This window comes from Sturnus vulgaris, chromosome 14 (genome assembly GCF_052056855.1).
Source record: "Sturnus vulgaris isolate bStuVul1 chromosome 14, bStuVul1.hap1, whole genome shotgun sequence".
Classification (NCBI taxonomy): Eukaryota; Metazoa; Chordata; class Aves; order Passeriformes; family Sturnidae; genus Sturnus; species Sturnus vulgaris.
The window spans coordinates 4907207-4926682 of NC_142256.1; the positions used below are offsets into that span (position 1 = coordinate 4907207).

The following is a 19476-nucleotide window of genomic DNA, read 5'->3' on the forward strand; positions in this document are numbered from 1 at the left end:
GCTGGCACTGGAGACTGAGCCCCAGCACTGTACCTCCCCTTGTTATGATGAGACAGAGGGTGAGAGCAAGGTGCCACATCCATCAGGATCAGCAGGAAGCTCGGGGGTGAAGGCTGGAAAGGTATTCTCAATTCTCCCCACCCCTCACCTTCCCCTGAGTAATGACACTATGCAAGCAGCAGCAATGAGTATCTTCTCTCCAAATATTTACACAGCATAAATACCCATGTGGGGAAGGGGAAACTTTGCTTTGGCTCTAGCTTGAGCACACAGAGTGTAGCCCCAGCTCCTATAGTGACCCTGATGGGGCTGGACCGGTGGGTCAGACCACATCACCTATCGGCTTAGACCTCTGCTTCAGCCTCTCCAACCCCATAGGCTGGAGGAGAAGCAGTGGCTCCAGGGACACTGGGGACAGACAGTTAAAGCAAGGCAAGCGGGGGGGCTCCATTCATTTGGGACACGGGCAGGGACCTGTTCCCCTACCCAACCCCTGTTCCCTGGGGGCAGCACCCACCCAGAACCTGGGCTGGGCTGCTGTCCTGCTGTCAGCCTAGGGCACGTTGCTGAGCTCCTTAATGGCCTGAAGGATCCTCTTCATATGGCCCACTTTGGTGATCCCCAGGTCCTGCAGGAGAGAGAAAGAGGAGGTGATGCATTTGCAGGGGGCGGCTCTTGCTAGTGGACAAGCCACAGGGTGGAGGATGAGGCACAGCCCAGCTCCCCATGCTCTCCCTTGCTGGAGCACAGTGCTTGCTTGAAGCCCTCTGTCCTCTTGAAAGCACATCCCTGTGCCTGAATGCAGGTGAGGGCAGGGTGTTGTTGATACTGCTTTGGACAGGTGTATGGAGCCTTGCAAGCTGGAGGACCAAGGCCACCCCCCTCCCCTGCTTCCCTGCCCCTGTTCAAAGCTCAACTCTGTAGACCCAGATGTAGGGCCAACCTGCCACCAGGAGGTGGGAGATAGGGAGAGGAGAGATGGAGGACGCCATGCTCCTCAGGGCTGGGGGGGTCCTCAGGAGGCACAAGGGGGCTGTACCTTAAGGTCTCTCCTCTCCAGCAGAATCAACTCTGAGCCCTGGATGTCATGCCGAACAAAAATGTCTCTGTATTCCCCCAAACCGAGTGCTTCCAGCCAAGCTGCCACCTCCTCGGAGCTCCACTTGTCTGCTAGCAGGGAGGAAAACCACAGTGGTGGACTGCTGGGGACTGTGGAGGCAGTGGGATGCAGCAGGGCGGGCAGCAGCGATGGCAGCCTGTGGTCAGCAGCCAGCATACCCCCTCCCACCTCTGGCTCCAGCAGGGCCAGAGGCCACAGCCTGCTCAGGCTGAGAGGTCTCCCCTCTCCTTGGCTCACTTATGGAGAACTTAGGCTGTTCCCTCTCAACCAGACCCCCAGCCGGAGACAAGGGACTTAGCCAAAGGTCTGAGCTGTGCCAGAGCCCCCTTCTCCCCCTAGCCAAGGAGTTATGGGACTGGGCTGCTCTGCATGTCTGATACCAGAAAAAGCTGAAAGGGGCTCTTGGTGACAAAGGTGACACCCCCTGGCAGCCAGACGATGCCCTGTTCTCCCTTCCTGAGGATTCTGCCCCAGCAGACCCAGGACAGAAGACTGAGGAATAGGTCAGCACAGGGGCATCCTTTCTAGGACAGACTGCACCACCTGTCTCTTTACCTGGGAGCGCACTGTTGGCCTTCTGCTTCTGCAGCTTGTCCTTCTCCTTCCTAGGCTTGGGGATGTTGAGGCGAAGCTTAAAGCTGCCCTTGTTGGCACTGCTGGCACCCTCCTGTGAGAAGCCAGGCTTGGTAGGATGCTACAGCTCCCCGACACCAACCAGTGGGCTGTGCCAGACCCCAGTCCCTGTGCACCCACCTCCTCAGCAGGGTGGGCAATAGGGCCCAGCCAGTGGATGTCCAGCAGCCGCTGCAGCTCATGGCCCAGGACACTCAGGGGGCCGTGCAGTGCCTCCTCCTCCTGTGGTGAGTCCAGCTGTGGGGACAGGGACCATATCCAACCCTGCTGCCACCCCCAGAGGTACCAGCCTCGGGGGGCTTTGGGTGCTCTCCAGCCCCTCACTCACCGCCTTCCCTTCCAGGAATGCCCTGGTCTCAGCCCACAGCTCCTTGATGCTCAGTACCACCTCCACAGCCACATTCCTGCTGAGAAACTGGGGCACAGAGGGGCAACCGCTTGAGTGGCATGGCACCATGGGCTCTGGGTAAAGGCTGTCTTACACTCCCAGTCCCCACTCACCTCTGAGGTGCCAGCAGCTTTGTGGGAGAGGGCTTCACTCAGTGCCAGGGAGCTGGCATTGACCGCATGTGCTAGCTCCTGCTCCACGGCCTTGTGAGCCTTGGCTGCCTCATGGATCCTGCGGGTGACAGGGGCTGGAGCTGCCAGGGCTCCCCTGGGCTGGACAGGCACCTTTGCACGGCCACATCACAGCTCCCCCTTCCCTGTGCCCACATTCCCCTTCCCACAGCCTCACCTGGCAATGAGGGTCTCGGCGACCTGTGAGACCTGCTGCAGGAGGCTGCTCTCCTCCTCAGTCAGGTACTCCATGGACTGCTGGGAGCTGAGCCGTGGCCGTGCAGCTGCTCGGTAGCTCTCTCCTTTCTGCTTGTCCTCCCAAGACTTGAGGGTGCTTTCAAATGCCTGCAGGGGACAGACATGGCCCCTCTGAGATGGTCATACCTCCTCCTGGCCCAGCATGGTCTTGTTGGCACCCCAGTCTCACCCGGTCCCTTGTCAGCATCTGGGCTCTGTTCTTGTGCTGGATTTTGATGATGCCAGGTGGCTGGATCCAGGCCTCTCCATCCACCTGCACAGGGACACCCTCGTCCCCCCGGATGGTGATCTTCACCACACGGCACTGCGGGTCAGACAGTCTGGCCTTGGCATCAAGAGCTGCCAAGCTGAGCAGAGCTGCGCTGCCTCAAAAGCTTTCTGGCACCATTTGTGGTCCTGCAGGGTGCCTTGCCACTACCTGTGCAATGCGGTGGTGCTGGAGGTTGATGACCCGTGACACGGCCATCTGGATGCTGCCAAAGACTGCCACCACCTCCAGCTTCTTGTCATCGAAGGACGGAGCCCCAAAGTTCTGTAGAGGACCACTACACATGAGACTTCCAAAATAGGCTCAGTTTGGGACCCAGCTTTTTCCCCATGCATGCCCAAGGCAGAGACACCCCAGCCCTAGGGATTCTTAGGACTGGGAAAAGGACATCATGCCACTCAACTCCTCTCTTGATACTGGCACTCACATTGTCCTCCTTGGTGCCTCCCCAGAAGTTGATGCCGCCAGCATAGCTGGGGATGTTGAGGACAGCAATGCCCTGCAGGCTGGGCAGCGAGATAGGCACCCCGTCACACTGCAAGAGAGGGCTGAGCCTGGGGGCCACTGCAATGCTGCCACTCCCACCCTGTCCCTGTTCTCCCAGTCCTGTACCTCCAGCTGCACCCGCTGCTCCAGATTCTTGTAGGTGCGCTGCAGGAGCTCCTTCGTGCCGAGCACCCCATACCACATCATGTTCTTGGTGCGGCTGCTGTGGGGCAAAGTGGGACAGATGAGGGGCTGTAGGCTCCCCACTGTCAGTGCCTGTCACGGGCTCCACACCCTTCCCGGAGCACCGTGCTGAACTGGACTGCTGGCCCCACCTTAGGTTCCACAGTTCCTGCTACCTGCCAGGAAAGCCAAGGTGCAGCATGTTGCACCCAGATTTCGACCCTTCCATACCAGCAGGGCACTGTCCCTCTCTCCAGGCGTAGAGCAAGTAAATCCCACCAAGCCTCGTGTCTTCACCCTTTCTGGGGTGTTTGCAGCCTGCCACCAAGCTCAGGCCAACAATGGGTGCGGGTACAAAATCTGCTACAGGAAGGAGCCCCAGCACAGTAGCACCCAGTCACCCCTATGGCTTCCAGCATCTTGATGGTCCCTCCTGGTGCAGGCACTGGAGAGTCAGGGGTACATGCTTTTTCTGGGGGAAATCTGGGGGGTTCCAGCCAACCTGCATTTCTTGGGGTGTTCATCGCGTTTGTTGTTGAACTCCAGGGAGATCTTCGCATCCAGGCCGATGCCGAAGTAGTTATTCATGACGCATTTCTCCGAGAAGTGGCTGAAAGCAGCAAACAGGAAAAGCGGGTTGAGCAGCAGCTGCACATGAGTGACTCTGGCTTGGCACCAGAGGACGCAGTGTAACACCCACTGGAGCAGAGTGGCTGGTACTGGGAAGCCTGACCGAAATTAGCAGAGGTGGCCGCATTTCCCTCAGTCACCATGGCGGGACACCCACTGCACAGCCAGGACCTACCTGCAGGCGGAGCACCAAGCTCCAGGCACCAGCCAGAGATCGCACACTGCACAGGCAGGCTGCCCCAGCACGGGCACTGCTTGGCCAGGGAGGGCCTGGTGACAGGGATGCCGCACTGGTGGGCAAAGGCTGCTGCAGCAGCCTCCTCAAAGGGGCAGCACAGTACCAGCTCTGCTCCTGCTCTGTGACGGGCAGCAAGAGTGGGCCAGGGTCCCCGGGGCAGGCAGAACACCTGACTCACAGGGTGTTGAGGTCTTCAGGGAACTGCAAGCTGCCAAAGGTGTCCGGCCGGTTCAGGATGATGGAGGAAGATGCAGAGGTCACCGTCTCCCGCCGGGAGCCTGGCCAGGGTGGACAGGGAGGTAGCTGCCACATGGGCTCTCACCCAGAGCCCATCCCATGTCTCACCCCCATGCCCCCACAAAATGCCATGTGCCCTGCTGGTATCTTACTGAGCTTCTCCTCCTCCTTGTTGACCTCCTCCGAGCTGTCCTTGCTGGGGCCCACACTGCCCTGGTAGGCTTGGGTCTGCTTGTTCTGCTCATCCACAGCTGGATTCAAAGAGGGGCATGAGAGGGAACCTGTACGGTCCTGTGGCCCCTCCTCATGCCAGCCCTGTGGGCTCGTGCCAGGAAGGGCATAGATGGGGCCACTGCTGCCACTCCAAGGATCCCAGGGGAGAATAAAGGCATGGGTCCAGCATCAACCCACTGTGGCTTCACAGTCCCTGCCAGGCTTTTCCAGCATCAGGGAAGCTGCCAGCTCCCACCACTCCCTCACCTTTCTCTGTCTGCTCAATGATTTGCCGCAGGGCTTTCTTCAGGCTGTTTGCTCGCAGCATGAGTTGCTCCTTGGATTTGAAAATGCGAGGCATGGGGCTGGGGTTGAAACTGCCAGCTTTCTCCTGGTCCTTGACATCAGTCTGTGCCATTTCTTCAGGGCCCATGATGGCCTGAGCCTCCTCATTCAGCTCCCGCACCAGCGAGTCCAGCTTTTCATTCAGCATGGCGCACTGTGGGACACCTACCCCACTCAGCACCTGGCACAAGCTGCTGCCCCCCACCAGTGCTGGGTGCTTCCCTGGGCACTGTGAGTGCCTGGATACCCCCAAGCACCTAGACACCCCAAGCATGGCACACTCCAATACATGCACAACAAAGGCATAGGCTCACGGCCCCTGCAGCACACCTTCCGTGCCATCAGCTCAGCCTCCTGCTTGTTCTCCGTTGCCCTCTTGTAAGCCCGCCCAACTTCAGTCACAAAGTCATTGACAGTGCCACAGAGGAACCTGCCAAGGAAAGTGGCTGGAAGTCAAGAGGGGCACAGCATGGCCAGTGAGGCACAGATGTCAGAGGGGCTTCTGGATATCCGCTGCTTCAGAGGGGCAGCGCCGGGATTATCTGCCAGGTGCCAGCACAGTTGGCATCTGCTGGTAGCTGGCTGGGACAGCCTGGCCAAGGGATGTGCAGTGGTCCTGGGGACATGCCCTAGCCCAGCAAAGAGGCTCTGGCAGCACCCCCATCAACAGCCCCCTCCTTACTTTGCAGAGGAGATCACCACTGAGTGCTTGTCTGACTCCAGGATCTTGGCCAGGTGGAAGGCAACAGAGTCAGCATAATGGTAGATCTGGACCTGGGGGCACAGGTGGAGACAGCTGGAGCCCTGACACCCTGCCATGTGCCCTGCTCATGGACAGAGCTCTGCCCAGCCAGCCCTGAAGTGGGGATGATCAGCCTTTATTCAGCCCACTCCCCACCACTGAGGGCAGCCATGCCCATGCTGCTAGGCAGAGGGAAGGTCAGTCATATCAGGAGGGAAACTGAGGCAAGGGGCTGAAGGGGAGCACACGGAAGAGTCCAAAGCATCTGGTCGGCAGCAGGCTAGCTCTACCTCACCTTCTGCCTGCTCCCAATTGCACATGCCAGGCTGAGACCTGCCAGGCTCCTTTCATTGCATGCAGCTGACTGCCTGTTAGCCCCAGTCCCCAGGGATCCCCAGCGTGACCTCTTCCCATGCCATCCCTCCCTGTGTGTCTCTGAATTGGGTTGAACAAGAAACTGCCCTCCAGCCTCAAGGCCTGAAATGCCAATAGTTCCCACCTGGATGTTGGAGTCCCCGTTATCCTCCTCCTTCAGGGCTGAGGGGGACTGCTTGGGCGCCTCATAGGTCAGCACACTCCACCTGCCAGGCAGAGACCATGGCTGCTTGCTACCTCCTGCCCCCCTAGCACGGGGACAGGCAAGGAACTGGGATAGGCTGCCCAGGAGATGTCAAGATAGGAGGGACAGAGAAGCATGTATTCTATGCCCTGCTCACCGGTCCAGCATCTTGGTGGTGGCCCTTTCCAGCTTCTCCAGGATCTGCAGCAGCTGAGTGTCATCGTCACACAGACTGCCCCAGCCCAGGACCCGTGCCAGGTCATTACCAGTCCCCAGCGGCAGGACACCCAGCTGACACTGCAGGAGAGAGACAGAGTGGGGGGGCTCCGAGCAGCCCCCAAGGGTACCCCAACCCTCCTGTGCCCATTGCTTGACAGCATCTGGGGCACACAGAGTGTGCCAGAGCTGGGGATGGTGCCAGCCTGCACTAGCAATGCCAGGCACTCCCACTCACCTGCTTGTGGAGGCCAAGGGCATCAATCTCAGAAAGCACCCAACCCACACTGCCATCCCCACCGCACACCAGGATTCTGAACGTGGAGAACTTCTGGAAGAGACGCAGCCTGGGTGGGGGCAAGGAGAGAGGGGCTGGGTGCTGTGCCAGGTGCCCACCAGGATTCCACCAAGGCACTTCCAGGATGCTCAGGCTGGAGCTTACCCCAAGTGTGGGCCCCCATTCATGAGGTCAAAGACTTGGGCTGGGTTGAGGAACTGCTTGAACTTGCGCAGAAACTTGACACCCTGGTTGTCCCCACTCTTGGAGTTGACAAAGGCCAGGAGAGGGCTGGAGCAGGTCGAGGGGCAGGTGGCTTTCCAGAAACCTGCCGTAAGCCCAAACACATGAGCCTCGGTTCCCACTCCCCACACACTTGAGGAGAGCAGAGTGTGGACACTCCACCTGCGCCGAGCCCAGGCTGCGGGGTGCTGGGGCAGGAGGGGCAGTGATGGGGATGTCCAGGGCATGGTGAGGGGCAGAGGGAAGAGGAAGCACTGTGCTTTTAAAGAAATGAGATGGGGAAAGAAATGTGCCCAAGGCAGAGCAGGATTGACAGCTGGCCCAGAGCCTGCACCCGCCCCGGGCACATCTTGGCCATCCCAGTCCCCTGGCTGGTGTCTGCAGGCTCCTTCCCTTGGCAGAGCCAGCAGTGCTGCAGCAGGGACCGCATCAGCCGTCACTGCCACTGGCACCAGCCCCACAACCATTGCCCTCAGAGCCCCGTGGGCTGCAGCCAGGAGCCCCAGCACTCCCAGCACAGCAGGAGCACAGGGGCAACATCCCCAGAGCCCACCGCCTCCTTGCCTGGCCACTGCTCCTTCTCCACTCCCAGCCCAGCCGAGCAGAGCAGATCAGTAACTCAAAGCACCGGGAGCTGCTGAGTCAGAACGTGGGCTGCAGCGGAAAAGCTTGCTGCCAGCAGGACCCATATGCTGCAGCACGGCAGCATGGCAGGGCAAGGGGAGACTGACGCCTTGCTAAGCTGTTCCCAGTCGGGTGGGCAAGAGTTACAGCCACGGATGGCCGGGCTGCTGGAGAGGGACAGGGCAGAGATGCTGCCAAGGATCAGCCACCAGCAGCTGAGGCTCTGGAGCTGAGCAGCAGCCGCGTGATGGTTACCCTGACAGCATCCCGATGAGTAACAAGAGGCAAATGAGCCACCGGCTGAGCTGAGTGGTGAAAAGCATTAAAGAATGAAGAAAGAAATATCCGGAGGAGAAGAACAGATTTTGCTCAGCGGAGGCCAGCTGGGCCCCTCAGGAGAAGGAGGCAGCCGGGGGGGTCCCCCCACGCACCACATGGCTTCCTGCAGTGTCCCGTGCCAGGGCAAAGCTGTGCTATGCACTACCAAAAAAACAGCTGAGCTTCAGACACCGAGAAACAACCCAAGCAAGAGCTTTATACTGTCTTGAGAGATGCTGAACCATTGAGGTGCAACAGAGGACAGCCCACCTCAGGAGCTCAGGGCTGGCACCGCTGATCCCAGCACAGAGCCACCACGCCCTGAGCCACTGCAAGAGGTGGCCTGGCAGAAGCAGCTAAAGCTACATGTGGGCAAGAAATGCCACCCCAAAGCCCATAGAATACCACCAGGCCCTGAAGCAGAGTGCAAGGCAAGAAGTAGCTTTCAGCCAAGGGAGGCTGTAGACTCTGGAGCCTACTGAAGGTGGTGCTCCTGCTGCCCCACAAAACAGGCACAGTGCCCCCAGTCAAAGCCTGCAAAGGACCTCAGAGAGCTCAGAGCCCTATCCCAAACAACCCGTCCCCCCCACCAGTCCTGTGCCCTCCCTGACTCACCATCAGAATCGATGCTGTTCAGGGCAGTTGGCGGGATGATGGACACTTTGTACTGGCCCAGGGGGCACCTCTTGCCAAGGAGCTCCTTGCAGGCACTGTGCACCTGGGAACACAGTGACACCTGTATAAGCAAAGCTGACGGATGCAGCAACAAAGTCTCCAGCACCAGCTTTTCCAGAGATGCACACATTGCTGCCTGTGCTGGGAGAGGGTGGGGACAGGGATGGATACATCCTTACGATGGCCTTGCACCAGAGACACCGCCAGTCCTGCAGCCTCCGGACACTGCCACAGGTCCGGTCGCAGACAGCGCAGCGTGCGCTGACGGGCAAGTTCCCCTCCAGCCACTGATGGGGCATGGCCACCTGCAGAGAAGGGCAGCCACCAATGGCATACTGCACACTTGAGGGCAAGGTCATGGGCCACCTCTTTCCCCAAGCACCATGGAGGTGGTGCCACGCAGCAGGGCAAGGCAGGTCTGGGACCCCTTCCATGTCCTCTCATCCCTGCCTGCCTGGCCCCTTGAAGCCATCAGCATGTGAGGCAGGGCAGACACGTCCCCAGAAAATGTCTGGAGGTGGCCCCACTTGGACAGCAAAAAGAGATCTTGATACAGGGTGCCAGAGGTGGTGTCCCCAAGCCATGCCCCCGCAGAGCCAAGCCCCACACAGTGCAGGGAACAGCTAGTTTCTTCCTGCTTCCCGATTTGGGCATAGTGAGGCCAGTTCTGCTGGAGGATTTGTCCTGCCAGGATCCCTGAAAGGGATTCCCCTGCTTACCCCATCCTCATCCTCGATGATTTCAATGCCGATGGAGGCCAGAGTCGTCCACTTGCAGTTGTTTGTGGCTCTGACAGCACAGCGCTTGTGTGCCTTGAACTTGCAGACTGCACGGGAGAGCAGTGAGGAGCAGGGAAGGTCCCCACAGCATGCACATCCCTGCTCCCAAACTCCTCCACATCTGGGCAATGGGCATCACCCTGCACGACCCCTGCTCTGGCCCAGCCTTGAGAGGCTGCCCTGCCCCGATCCCAACCCCTGCCCACCTCTCAGCAGAACCCCAGCACTGACCTTCACAGGAGAGGCCGTGGGAGGTGACCCCTGGCAGAGCTTCGCGGCACACGTTGCAGAAGGTGGGGCGGGCGTGCGAGCAGGCGTACCAGTTGTGCATGCCCGAGAAGTGCTCCATGTTGAACTGTGTGGCCTGGAGGCACAGCCCTGCCCCATCAGTGCTTGGGACTCCCTCCCTCCCTCCCTTCTGGCCCCCGAGTCCCCCCAGCCCAACTCCCGTCCTCCTTGCAGGGCTATGCCAAGGGCAACAGCTCTTGTCTGGCAGCCGAAGGCACACAGAGGGAAACACATTCTACGTGGAAATACAGGTCCAAGCAGCACCCTGCCCACATCACCTCATGAATCTCCCACTTCTGGACAGATTTCAGAGCAGTGATCCAGTCCTCCATCTCCTTCCGGTTCTCCGCACATAAGATGAGCTTCCGGAACGGAGTGATCACCTGCAACAGCCGCCAATGCCCGTGCTCTGTGCCAAGGCCACCGCCAGGCCAGCCAGGACCCAGCACAGGCCCCAGCAATCTCAGTGCCACCTCCAGCAGCAGGAGGCCATGCTATGGAGTGCCCCGTGGCTCTGGGGAGAGCAGGGAGGTCTGTAGTGCCTCCCCACAAGGTGCAGAGGCCGCCACAGGGCGCGGTTGGTAGCCCCACACCTCCCTCACCGTGAAACTGTTGTTGATGTTCTTGGTGCTGGTCTCGGCCACACTGGCGTCAGACAGGTCCACCTCATCAAAGATCAGGGACTGCAAGGGAGGAACCAGAGCCCCAGTCCACCAGGCAGGGACCTCTGTCCCCTCCTGGGCTGGCAGGCTCAGGTCCCCCCTGACTGAGCATGCTGGAAGTGCCCCCCAGCCTACCTTGGCATCTTTAGCATAATAGAGTGTCCTGCCTCGCAGCTTGAAGTATCGTCTCTTCCACCTCTGGAAGGAGCTCGTCTGCTTCAGCAACAGCCCCTCCTTTACACTCTTCTGCAAAGATCACAGTGTCTTGAGCTCCTATAGCCTCTCAGGATCACCAAAGCCACCATTTTCCAGACACCAGTCCCTGGGTCCCCAGGAGCACAGATTGGACATTCTGGGGCTCACTCTCTGCTGCATGTAGCAGAGCAAATTATGTTCCCTGGCCACCATCACCTGGGCACTGGGCACTCCCTGTGATCTGGAAGGATGCTGCCGGGCATGGCAGGGCTGGAAGTGCAGGTCTCCAGCAGTGCAGTGCACTGTTGACACTTCTACTCCATCCCCAGGGTAGAGCACGGAGTTGCTCATCCTGCTGCAGCTACTTAGAAGCCAAGGGAGGGCAGGAGAGCTTCCTTTGAGGGGACACTACTGCCCCAGATATACCAAGACTGCATCTTGGAAGCACCATTACCTGGGCACTGTTTAGAGAGCAGGTGCAGCCAGTTTTTGCCTTGCCCCACAGCCCCTGGAGGGGACAACCAAGCCCACAGCAGACAGAGCATGCCCTGCAGCACAGTGCATCACCGCAACCTGGCTGCCCATCCTCTGCCCTCCCTGAAACACAGCACCTGCCAATATTTACCCTTCTCGCAGTGGTGTTTACAAGACTCAATTAATTAGTGTTTGCAACATGGCTATGAGCCTGAGTGGGGTGGCAGAGATGCTCTGGCACTGCCTCATCTTTGATTGTATCTTCTTTAAACACCACCGGCAGCTCCGTTCAGCTGCTACTCTGCAATTAGCTGCCACAGTGGTTGTATCCAATCCAGGCACATGATGACAAGCCACATTTAACGGCAAATTAGCACTGGGCACGAGGGTACAGTGAGGGAACCATAGCCCTGGGGCTCTGCACTCCTGTGCCAACCCATGTGCTGCAAGAGGTGGCACCCAGGCACCCGCCAGCCTGCAAACACACCAGCTCCAGGTCCCAGCCTTAATCTACTGGCCCATGGGTCTGAACCAGATGGCCAAAGCACCAGGAACAGCAGGAGCCTTCAAGGTCACAAAGAAGCTAAAACCCCACCTGGGGAGCTCAACCCCCCAAATGCCTAACCCTCCTGGACCTCCCTGTGGCACCCACCATGTTGTTCCCTGCTCTCTTCCAGCTTGGAGTTTGAAGAGGGACTTTTTAAGCCTTTATCACTCCCCAAGACTGGTCAGAGTTTGGCTGTGGTCAGTCACCATGATGCCTACGGATGTTGGTGCAAACAGCCCAGCTGTCCCCAGTGCCAGCAGCCCGGGACACACTGTGTCCCTGCCCTGCCCTCTCAGCTGAGGGAGCCCAGAGGGGTCTTTCCAGTGAGGTCCAGCTGTGACCCCCAGATCCACACACAAACCATGCACCCCAGAAGTCCTTGTCCCACATCAGGAGGGGACAAGCCACGGTTCTGCCATGGCCAGGTGGGATCCAGCCCCAAACACCGCATCCTCCACACCTGGCTGCACTGTCAGGCACAGGTGCTGTCTTTGCTGCAGTCACTGCTGTTGCTGCAAAGGACAGGCAGTGCGTGACAGCGAGGGGTGGTGTGAGGAACTGTGACGGTGGTGGTGGGGGAAGGCAGCAGAAGAAAAGGATGAGAAGGAGAAGGAAGAAGAGGTGGGTCCATGATGGCGCCTCAGGGCTGTCACAGCAGGGGCTGGAGCCACCTGGGCATGGGCACTCTGCCTGGCTCCAGGGCCACATGGGCGGCAGGATACAGCAAGGACTGGCTGCCTGGGAGGGTGGTACCCACTCCTGCAAAGGAGGGTCAGAGCCAAAACACCCCCAACAGCAGCTCCTGACAGCAGCAAAAAGTCATCACCCAGCCCCAAGATGTCACAGTCCTGGCCATCCCAGGGACAGGATTGCAGCTTCCCTGAAAGGCAGAGTCCCCCACCTTCACCACAACACCCATCAGAGTTTTACAACACTTCCAGTACCATGGCTGGTGGGAGCGTGCCTCAGTTTTCCACCAGTGCAGACTAATCTCAACATGGAGCAGCAAAACTGGTGCAGAGAAGCTCAGGGGGCACCTCTCCCCACATCCACCCTTGGGGGCTGCTTTGCTCATCAAAGCCAAGCCCTCTGTGTTGTCATGGGCAGCATTTTGCTGCACAGCTCCTCCTTTCAGCAGCTGCCCATCCAGGCTCCATCATCCCCGGTGTGTGATGCCATGCACACCATACATACACGTGTACAGGTTCCATTGGTGCCAGCATGGGGCCAGACAACTCCTCCTGGGGAAAATAAGGCAGGCTGCTTTTCCAACATAAGCTGTCCCACGCTGCCTGGGCAGGCACACAAATCTGTGGTGCCAGAGGGCTGTTCTGGGATCTCACTATGGTAAGCCACCCACCTACCTCAATTTCTGACCACGGGTCTCAGCCAGGAACACTTTGCTCCAGCTGCTGGGGCAGGGAGCAGCTCCCTGGTGGCTCCCTGGTTTTGGACTCCTGCTTTTGGAATGAACAACAGGAGGAGACCTGAGAGGCACCCGATGGCCAAGGCCAGCAGCAAGCCCAGCCACACAGTGTGAAGCCACGCTGCAGCAGCATTGCTGGATGAGCCCAGTGTTTCCTCTTTGCAAACAGGAAAGGGGTGGGGATGGCAAGGGCGGACAGGCCACGACAGGGTGGCATCACCCTCGCTGTACTGGCTCCCGAAGCCCTGTCCAGGGCACCAGTGTCACCACAATAATACAGTAAGTGGCTATTAGGTACCCTAGAGCTCCAAAGAGCTGAGCACCTGCAGCACAGGGACTGCCTCTTCTTCCTGGAGACTTTTGGGGGACACTGGCAGCCCCTGGCCACTGGGCTGGGAGCTCTGCACTGGTCACTACACAGCTGTAAGCACAGTGTGCCAGCCGCACCCCAAAACAAACCCAAGCCCCTCCACTCACCCCAACTGCAGCTTTTCTGTCTGGAGAGCCGCAGGCAGCACTGCAGGGAGCCTCAGCAAAACCAGCGCTGGTCTCATCTCAGCAACGGAGGCGGCACACCCAGAGCCACAGAAAACCCACCCAGCAATCAGCCAGAGCTCCCCTGTAGGGCTCTGTCCAGCACTCCACTGCCCCATCCCAAGGTCCCTCCCTGCTCTCTCCAGCCCAGGGGACTCAGCACCGGCACTGGGGGGATCCTGGAGGCACAGGGTGGCAAGGCAAAGGCAAGAATGAAACCATACAGCATCTGCAGACATATGACCACCTCCAGCTCAGATGCAGTCGAAGTGGCAGTTGCAGCAGAACCTCACAGGGCACACAGGTAAAAATGACCCTGGGAGGATCTGGGCCCTGCCAGGACTGGGCTGGTCCCCAGAGACCATCATGCCACAGGCTGGCTGTGTGCCCTGCACGAGCAGGGGGCTTGAACCCAGCCCAGGGGAGCTCAACACCCTCCAGGAGGGATTCTTCCAGGTCAGGCTACAACCCAAAATGCCAGCCCTGCCTTCAGCCCTAAAGCAGAGCCCCAGGATGCTGCTTTGTTCTGTCACCCCACCCTCCCAGCTCTGCCACCACCATTCCTGGGGAGAGCCCATTGTGCATCCAGGACCGGGCACAGCTGGGGCAGGAGGATTTCCCTGCTGGGATCAGCTTGGACACTGAAGGAGCGCCTGGAGAAGAGCCAGGAAGGCTGTTGCTCAGGAATGCTGTCACATATAGCTGATGAGCACCACACTGTCTGCCCACACAGCTGACCACCCTACACCACTCCTGAAGGGACATACTCGTCCCTGTGACCACACGATGCCTCACCCGGTAGGAGGAGAAGGGAAAGAGGAGAGTCTGTCAACACACCAACCTGCATTGCACCAGCATCATTCTAGGCAGTCACCCTCCTGCTCCAAGTACAGCAGCCCACTGAGCATAAGCCGGGGTCCAGTTGCATCAGAGCTCATCCCCCAGCTGAGCCAGCAGGCACCAGGACAGCAGAGGAAAGCTGGCAGACCTCAAACAGCCCAGCTGCACGACTTCCACCAGCTGCTAGGCAGCCCATGGGCTGGAGTCAGTTGGAAACCTTATCAGGCTTTGTGACACAGCAGAGCTCTTCCGGAACTGGGCAGTCAGGGGGCTCGGTGCCTGATGGGTGCTATGGCCCCACAGGCTCAGCTGCTCCCAGAGGATGGAGCTTTCTGCCATTGCAGAACAAACCACAATACCCCTTTCCTGTGCTGGGTGGATCCTTGAAAGGAGATTCCAGCACCAGTCCTGACAAGCCATCACATCATGCTCACGAGGCCATTGAAAAGGGACAGAGAATTAACAGGAGGAGAGGAATTGGGAAAGGAGCCCCTAGAAGAAAGGCAATCCCCCTACAGCACATCATCCAGCAGCTGCTTTTTAGAAATGAGGTCATGCTTCCCTATCTACAGCCACATCGGTCCCCAGGCATTCTGCTGGCAGACATCCCACATCAGCCCGACCTGTGCTAGTTCCCCCCTTCCCCTTGTGCCTCAATGCCCCTGCCCCTGTGCTGGTGGGCACAGCCCTCCCACTCTGCCCAGCAGGGATGGGCAAGAGCTGATGAGCAAGAGCGACATTCACACAACAGAAAAAGTGAATGGGGACAGGGCAGAGTGCTTGAGAAACCTCACAAACATCCAGCTAGTAACAACGGGGCTATCTTCATACCCCAGGCACCAGTTGTCAAGCCCTGAGAGCAAGCCCAGCCTCCCTGGTCTCAGACAGTGTTTTCTTGTGTTGAGGTGCAATTTCCTATTTTTTCATCTCTATCCATTGGCGGACACCACTGAGAAGAGCCTGGCTCCCTCTTTGCTGCACCCTCCCTTTCAAAAACTGGGGACCCCTTGATTACAGTCTCTCCTCCAGGCTGAAGAGTCCAAGGTCTCCTAGGCTCTCTCTGGATGAGAGATGCTCCAGTGTCTCACCAGTATCAAGTCTGGAAGATGTACTGCCCAGGAGCCACGGTTCACCCTCCTGCTGCAGAAGTTTTCAGGCTTGGCCCCAGCCAGCTCAACCTTGCTTTCTTCATCTTTTTGGCCAGGATTTAGAACTCGGTGGGCAGCCTTCCCCACAGCCTGGCTCTACAGCACTGCCTCACCAGGCTCCCTACAGCTGCCCAACACCCCAGTATGCACAGGTACAGCTTGCCCCATTCTTGGGGCACCCTGAGCCTGCAGGATGCTCAATGCCTGCAGCAAGGACAAGGAACCCTCATTCCCAAGGTTACCAATAACCCCACTGACCTCCCTGAGCCCCATGGGAGGATTCTGGTGGGTGTCTCAGCCCCATCAAGCAGCTGTGATGTATCACAATATCAGGAATTCGGGAACAAATCCCCATTCCAAATAGCAGACAAGCCATGTGGTCCCTTCCCATCGAGGCCATGCACACTGTGCCCATGCCACGGGCAACCCTGGATCCCTCTGTGCCCCCTTGATGCCTCCACCTCCCAGCTGTGGTGCAATCACTCCAGGACCTGTTGCTCACTGAACCAAACAGCGCTGCTGGATCACTCTCTGCCTCCACTCAGCTGCTGGGAGAGCCTGTGCTGAGGCAGTGCTGGGAAATGAACACCCCAGCCACATGGGCAGGATGTGACCCACCACTCCCAGCAACTCTAATGCGTTGGTGCACCCCAGAACCAGTGCCTCCTCTCTCCCCTTCACCTTCTCTCCATGCCCAGCCCTACGGGGACCAGTGCTGAGAAGCAGCATCACATCCCCACTCTGCCCTTGCACATCTAAAAACTGGTACAGGCAACTGGCAGCCCCCAGCTGCACTGGGGGAGGGGGGGTCAGCAAGACCCCATCCATCCTAGAGCCTTTCAGTCCAGCGGGGACACCTACATCTGGCAGCTGTTTTTGTCACTGAGCACAACGACCTTGCCGCCTCCACACCAGTGCTGGCACAAAGCACCCCACAGCATGTCCCCAGTCCCAGCCTGGAGGTATGGAGTAGGGAGATGTGATTGATGTGGAGGCTTGAGGAAGGGATGTGGGACACGGGCATTCAGAGTGCAGAAGCACAGAGATTGGGGGGCAGAAATCAGAAGGATTCAGCAGATCCCAAAATGATCCTCACCTACTCCTGTCCCAGGGGCTGGACAAGAGCTTGGAGTGGGAGAAGCTGCCTGCTTCCATCACCAGAGACCAAGGTCTCCCCCCAGGCAATGTGGATGGGCAGTGGGGCGGAGGTCCTGACCTTTCCCAGCCCCTCCAACATGGCAAGCTCCTATAGACCCTGTCCAGCAACCCACCCACCACATACAACCCAAAATAGGACAGTGTGCCCTGAATCCCCTCCACCTGTGGTCTCAGGAGCTGCCACCCTGAACTCTGCCTTGCTGTCTTCTTTAGGTACTTGCACCTGGAGTGCAGGTCATGATTCCCTCCCCCACCCCACTCCCACCCGGGTGACAAGGATGTCAAGACAGGGGTGTCACTCAGGAAGGTGCCTACCATGGCACACACGCTGTAGCTGTGGCTGTGGCTAGAGTGACAGGCAGCACATGTGTCATGTCAGGGCTGTGAGCCCAACCTGGGTGGCACCAGCAATCTCATCCAAAAATCCTCATCTCCATAGGGAAGGAAGGAGTCCAACCAACCAGACGCCAGGCTGGCAAGAGAAATCTCTTCTGCCAAGTGGGAAAACCCCACGGTGCTAGGTTGGGAGCATGCAATTTCCATATCCCTGGGCAGTCATCCTCTGCCCACCTCATGCCAGTGCACCAGGCTTGGCACAACAGCCAAGCCAGGGCCAGCAGGAGGGGAGCCTGGCCCAGTCCCAAGCATCCCTACAGCTGCCACCAGACCAGTACACTGCCTCATTCCCCTTCCTTCATGCCCTCAGCACCCCACACCAGAGTCTGGTGATACTCCCTGCTCCACAACAGCATTCCTACGCTGTGTTTTCAGAGCTCTCCCCTCTCCCTGGAGCAGCACAGCCATCAAATCCCCACCGAGGGGTGGCTGGCAACAAAACTGGCTGCGGGGGGATTTCCAGCAGCCCCCGCGTGCAGCCCAACACTGCAGGCACTGCCTTGACTCACTCTGCCACCTCCTTGCCGCAGCTGAAAGGTGCATGCAAAGGGACTGCTCGCCCAGCATGTCATCCAGAGCATCCTCCCAGCGCTGTGTCTGCATCCTCCCTCCCCAGAACGTCCCCTCCAAACCTCCTTCTCTCCCCACGTCCCACCTGGCCATTCGGCCCAGGTTATTTCTCCCTGCATTGCATTCCACTGTCCCGACCTGGGACACCTTTGACCATTCACTCCTGTTTGGCTAAAGGCACCACACCCCATATTTTGTAGGTACTATCAAAATAGCTTTTTCTGAGCTATTTTGTGATACACACACACACACATACACACACACACACACACCCCAGCCGCTCTCATGCCAGTGGCTGGGAAATGCGAGTGTCATGTCTGATCTCAAAGGTGTTCCCATCTGTCCAACAAACAACCACTGGGGACTGGATCTGTGGGAACGGGGCCCACAGGGGAACTGGCACAGCCAAATTAATCTGGAGCACTAGGAAAGATGCAGGTTCCATTTTGCCACACACCAAGACATGCACACGCAGTGCCTGCAGCAGGGTGTGGGATCCCAGGAGCCTACAGAACTGTAATGACCCTAAATCTCAGACCCAGAGCATCCATTGGGCAGAGTCTCTCAACAAGCATCCTCTTCTTCCAGGGACAAGTAATGGGAAACCAAGGGATACAAATGCAGCATGAAGGCAATGTGGAAGGGGCTGTTTGGGTATGGGAGAGATCCTGTTCCTGAACAATGGGATAAAATCCATGCTTCACAGCCCCACGGGACCAACGCTGACACTACCACTGTGGGGTTTGCATGTTTCTGTGTGCCCTCCCACAGGGCACACGGGACCAGAACCCTCCCAGCTCTGGCTGGGTCACGTCTGCCAGTGACATGAATCTGGTACCGATTCACATCCTGGAGAAGGTAAGCTTCCCTGCCCCGTTCTCAGCAGCGACCCCACACGCAGCCAGCCCCTCACCCACAGCATCCCCCACCTCTGACCTTGCTTCTCATCTGCCCCGAGGTGGAAACCTTCCGGATGAGCTTGTGAGAACTGTCCTCCTGCTCGCCCTCGCTGTCGGACGACTCCTCACCACCCACCTCGGGTGAGATGGGTGCCAGCTTGTCTGAGTCCAGGGACGACACCGATTCCCGAGTCTTCCTCGAGAACAGGTCCCCAGGCACCAGCTTCTCGGCCATCTTCCAAGCTGGCTTGGCTCAGAGCTCTGCAGCCTCTTATGACAGTCCTGAGAGGACAAGGACACATACGAATGGAGGAAGAGACCTGAAGAGGTACGCGTGGCCCCTCGTCCTGTAGGGCTCTGCCAGCTGGGACCTGCAATCCTGGAAATCAAGGGAGATGGCACTTCCTTGCCCAGGAACGACACTCAGGGTGGCATCCTTTCAGGCAAAGTTTTCCTTCCTTTTTTCAGTGTCCCAACCATTCCTCAGCCTACCTGGCACGTTGTCCCTGGCTTGGGCGCAGGAGACTGTGGCTGCCCCATGCCTGGACATTGGTACATTGGTGAATAGAGGGGTGGGACCCCTTTCCGCAGCTTGTGCTATTTCCCCTTGTTGCCCACCCCCGAGGTGCCGGGCTGCCCTGCGTGGCCGGGGACAGCGCAGGGATCTCCATGAAAAGCAGCAGCTGGACCCCGCCATCCGTCTGGCTCCGGCAGCTGGGAAGGGATGGGTGAACCTC

The 19476-nt window shown here is 58.6% G+C and overlaps 1 protein-coding gene across 4 annotated transcripts; it reads right to left on the reverse strand.

The window, feature by feature from the left end:
- Window positions 1–176: 176 nt before the first annotated feature.
- LOC106862154 (diacylglycerol kinase delta) lies at window positions 177–19476 on the reverse strand. Of its 4 annotated transcripts, none has more exons than XM_088173032.1 (29): window positions 18777–19476; window positions 10688–10798; window positions 10493–10573; window positions 10169–10273; window positions 9834–9966; window positions 9543–9649; window positions 9003–9128; window positions 8764–8866; window positions 7129–7291; window positions 6925–7033; window positions 6628–6767; window positions 6411–6492; window positions 5852–5943; window positions 5500–5599; window positions 5092–5323; window positions 4764–4862; window positions 4553–4652; window positions 4009–4116; window positions 3450–3543; window positions 3265–3372; window positions 2988–3101; window positions 2739–2873; window positions 2490–2656; window positions 2255–2372; window positions 2082–2168; window positions 1874–1990; window positions 1676–1787; window positions 1040–1170; window positions 177–628 (listed from the first exon to the last, which is right to left on the reverse strand). In XM_088173032.1, the coding sequence occupies exons 1-29, from the start codon at window positions 18972–18974 to the stop codon at window positions 554–556; spliced, it is 3447 nt and encodes a 1148-aa protein (XP_088029158.1). In that variant the 5' UTR covers window positions 18975–19476; the 3' UTR covers window positions 177–553. The 4 variants fall into 4 exon arrangements, with proteins under 4 accessions (XP_088029158.1, XP_088029159.1, XP_014746482.2 ...); XM_088173033.1 differs by having other exon boundaries at window positions 1040–1167; window positions 18777–19475; XM_014890996.2 differs by having other exon boundaries at window positions 3450–3546; window positions 18777–19474.

Bases quoted from the DNA above. Each gene is read 5' to 3' on its own strand.
- LOC106862154 (XM_014890996.2), bottom strand. From the start codon at position 18,974: ATGGCCGAGAAGCTGGTGCCTGGGGACCTGTTCTCGAGGAAGACTCGG. The intron at 4,653-4,763 runs GTAAGATACCAG...CACCCTGGCCAG, and splicing joins CAAGGAGGAGGAGAAGCTCA to GCTCCCGGCGGGAGACGGTG. The intron at 3,102-3,264 runs GTGAGTGCCAGT...GGTCCTCTACAG, and splicing joins GAGGCACCAAGGAGGACAAT to AACTTTGGGGCTCCGTCCTT.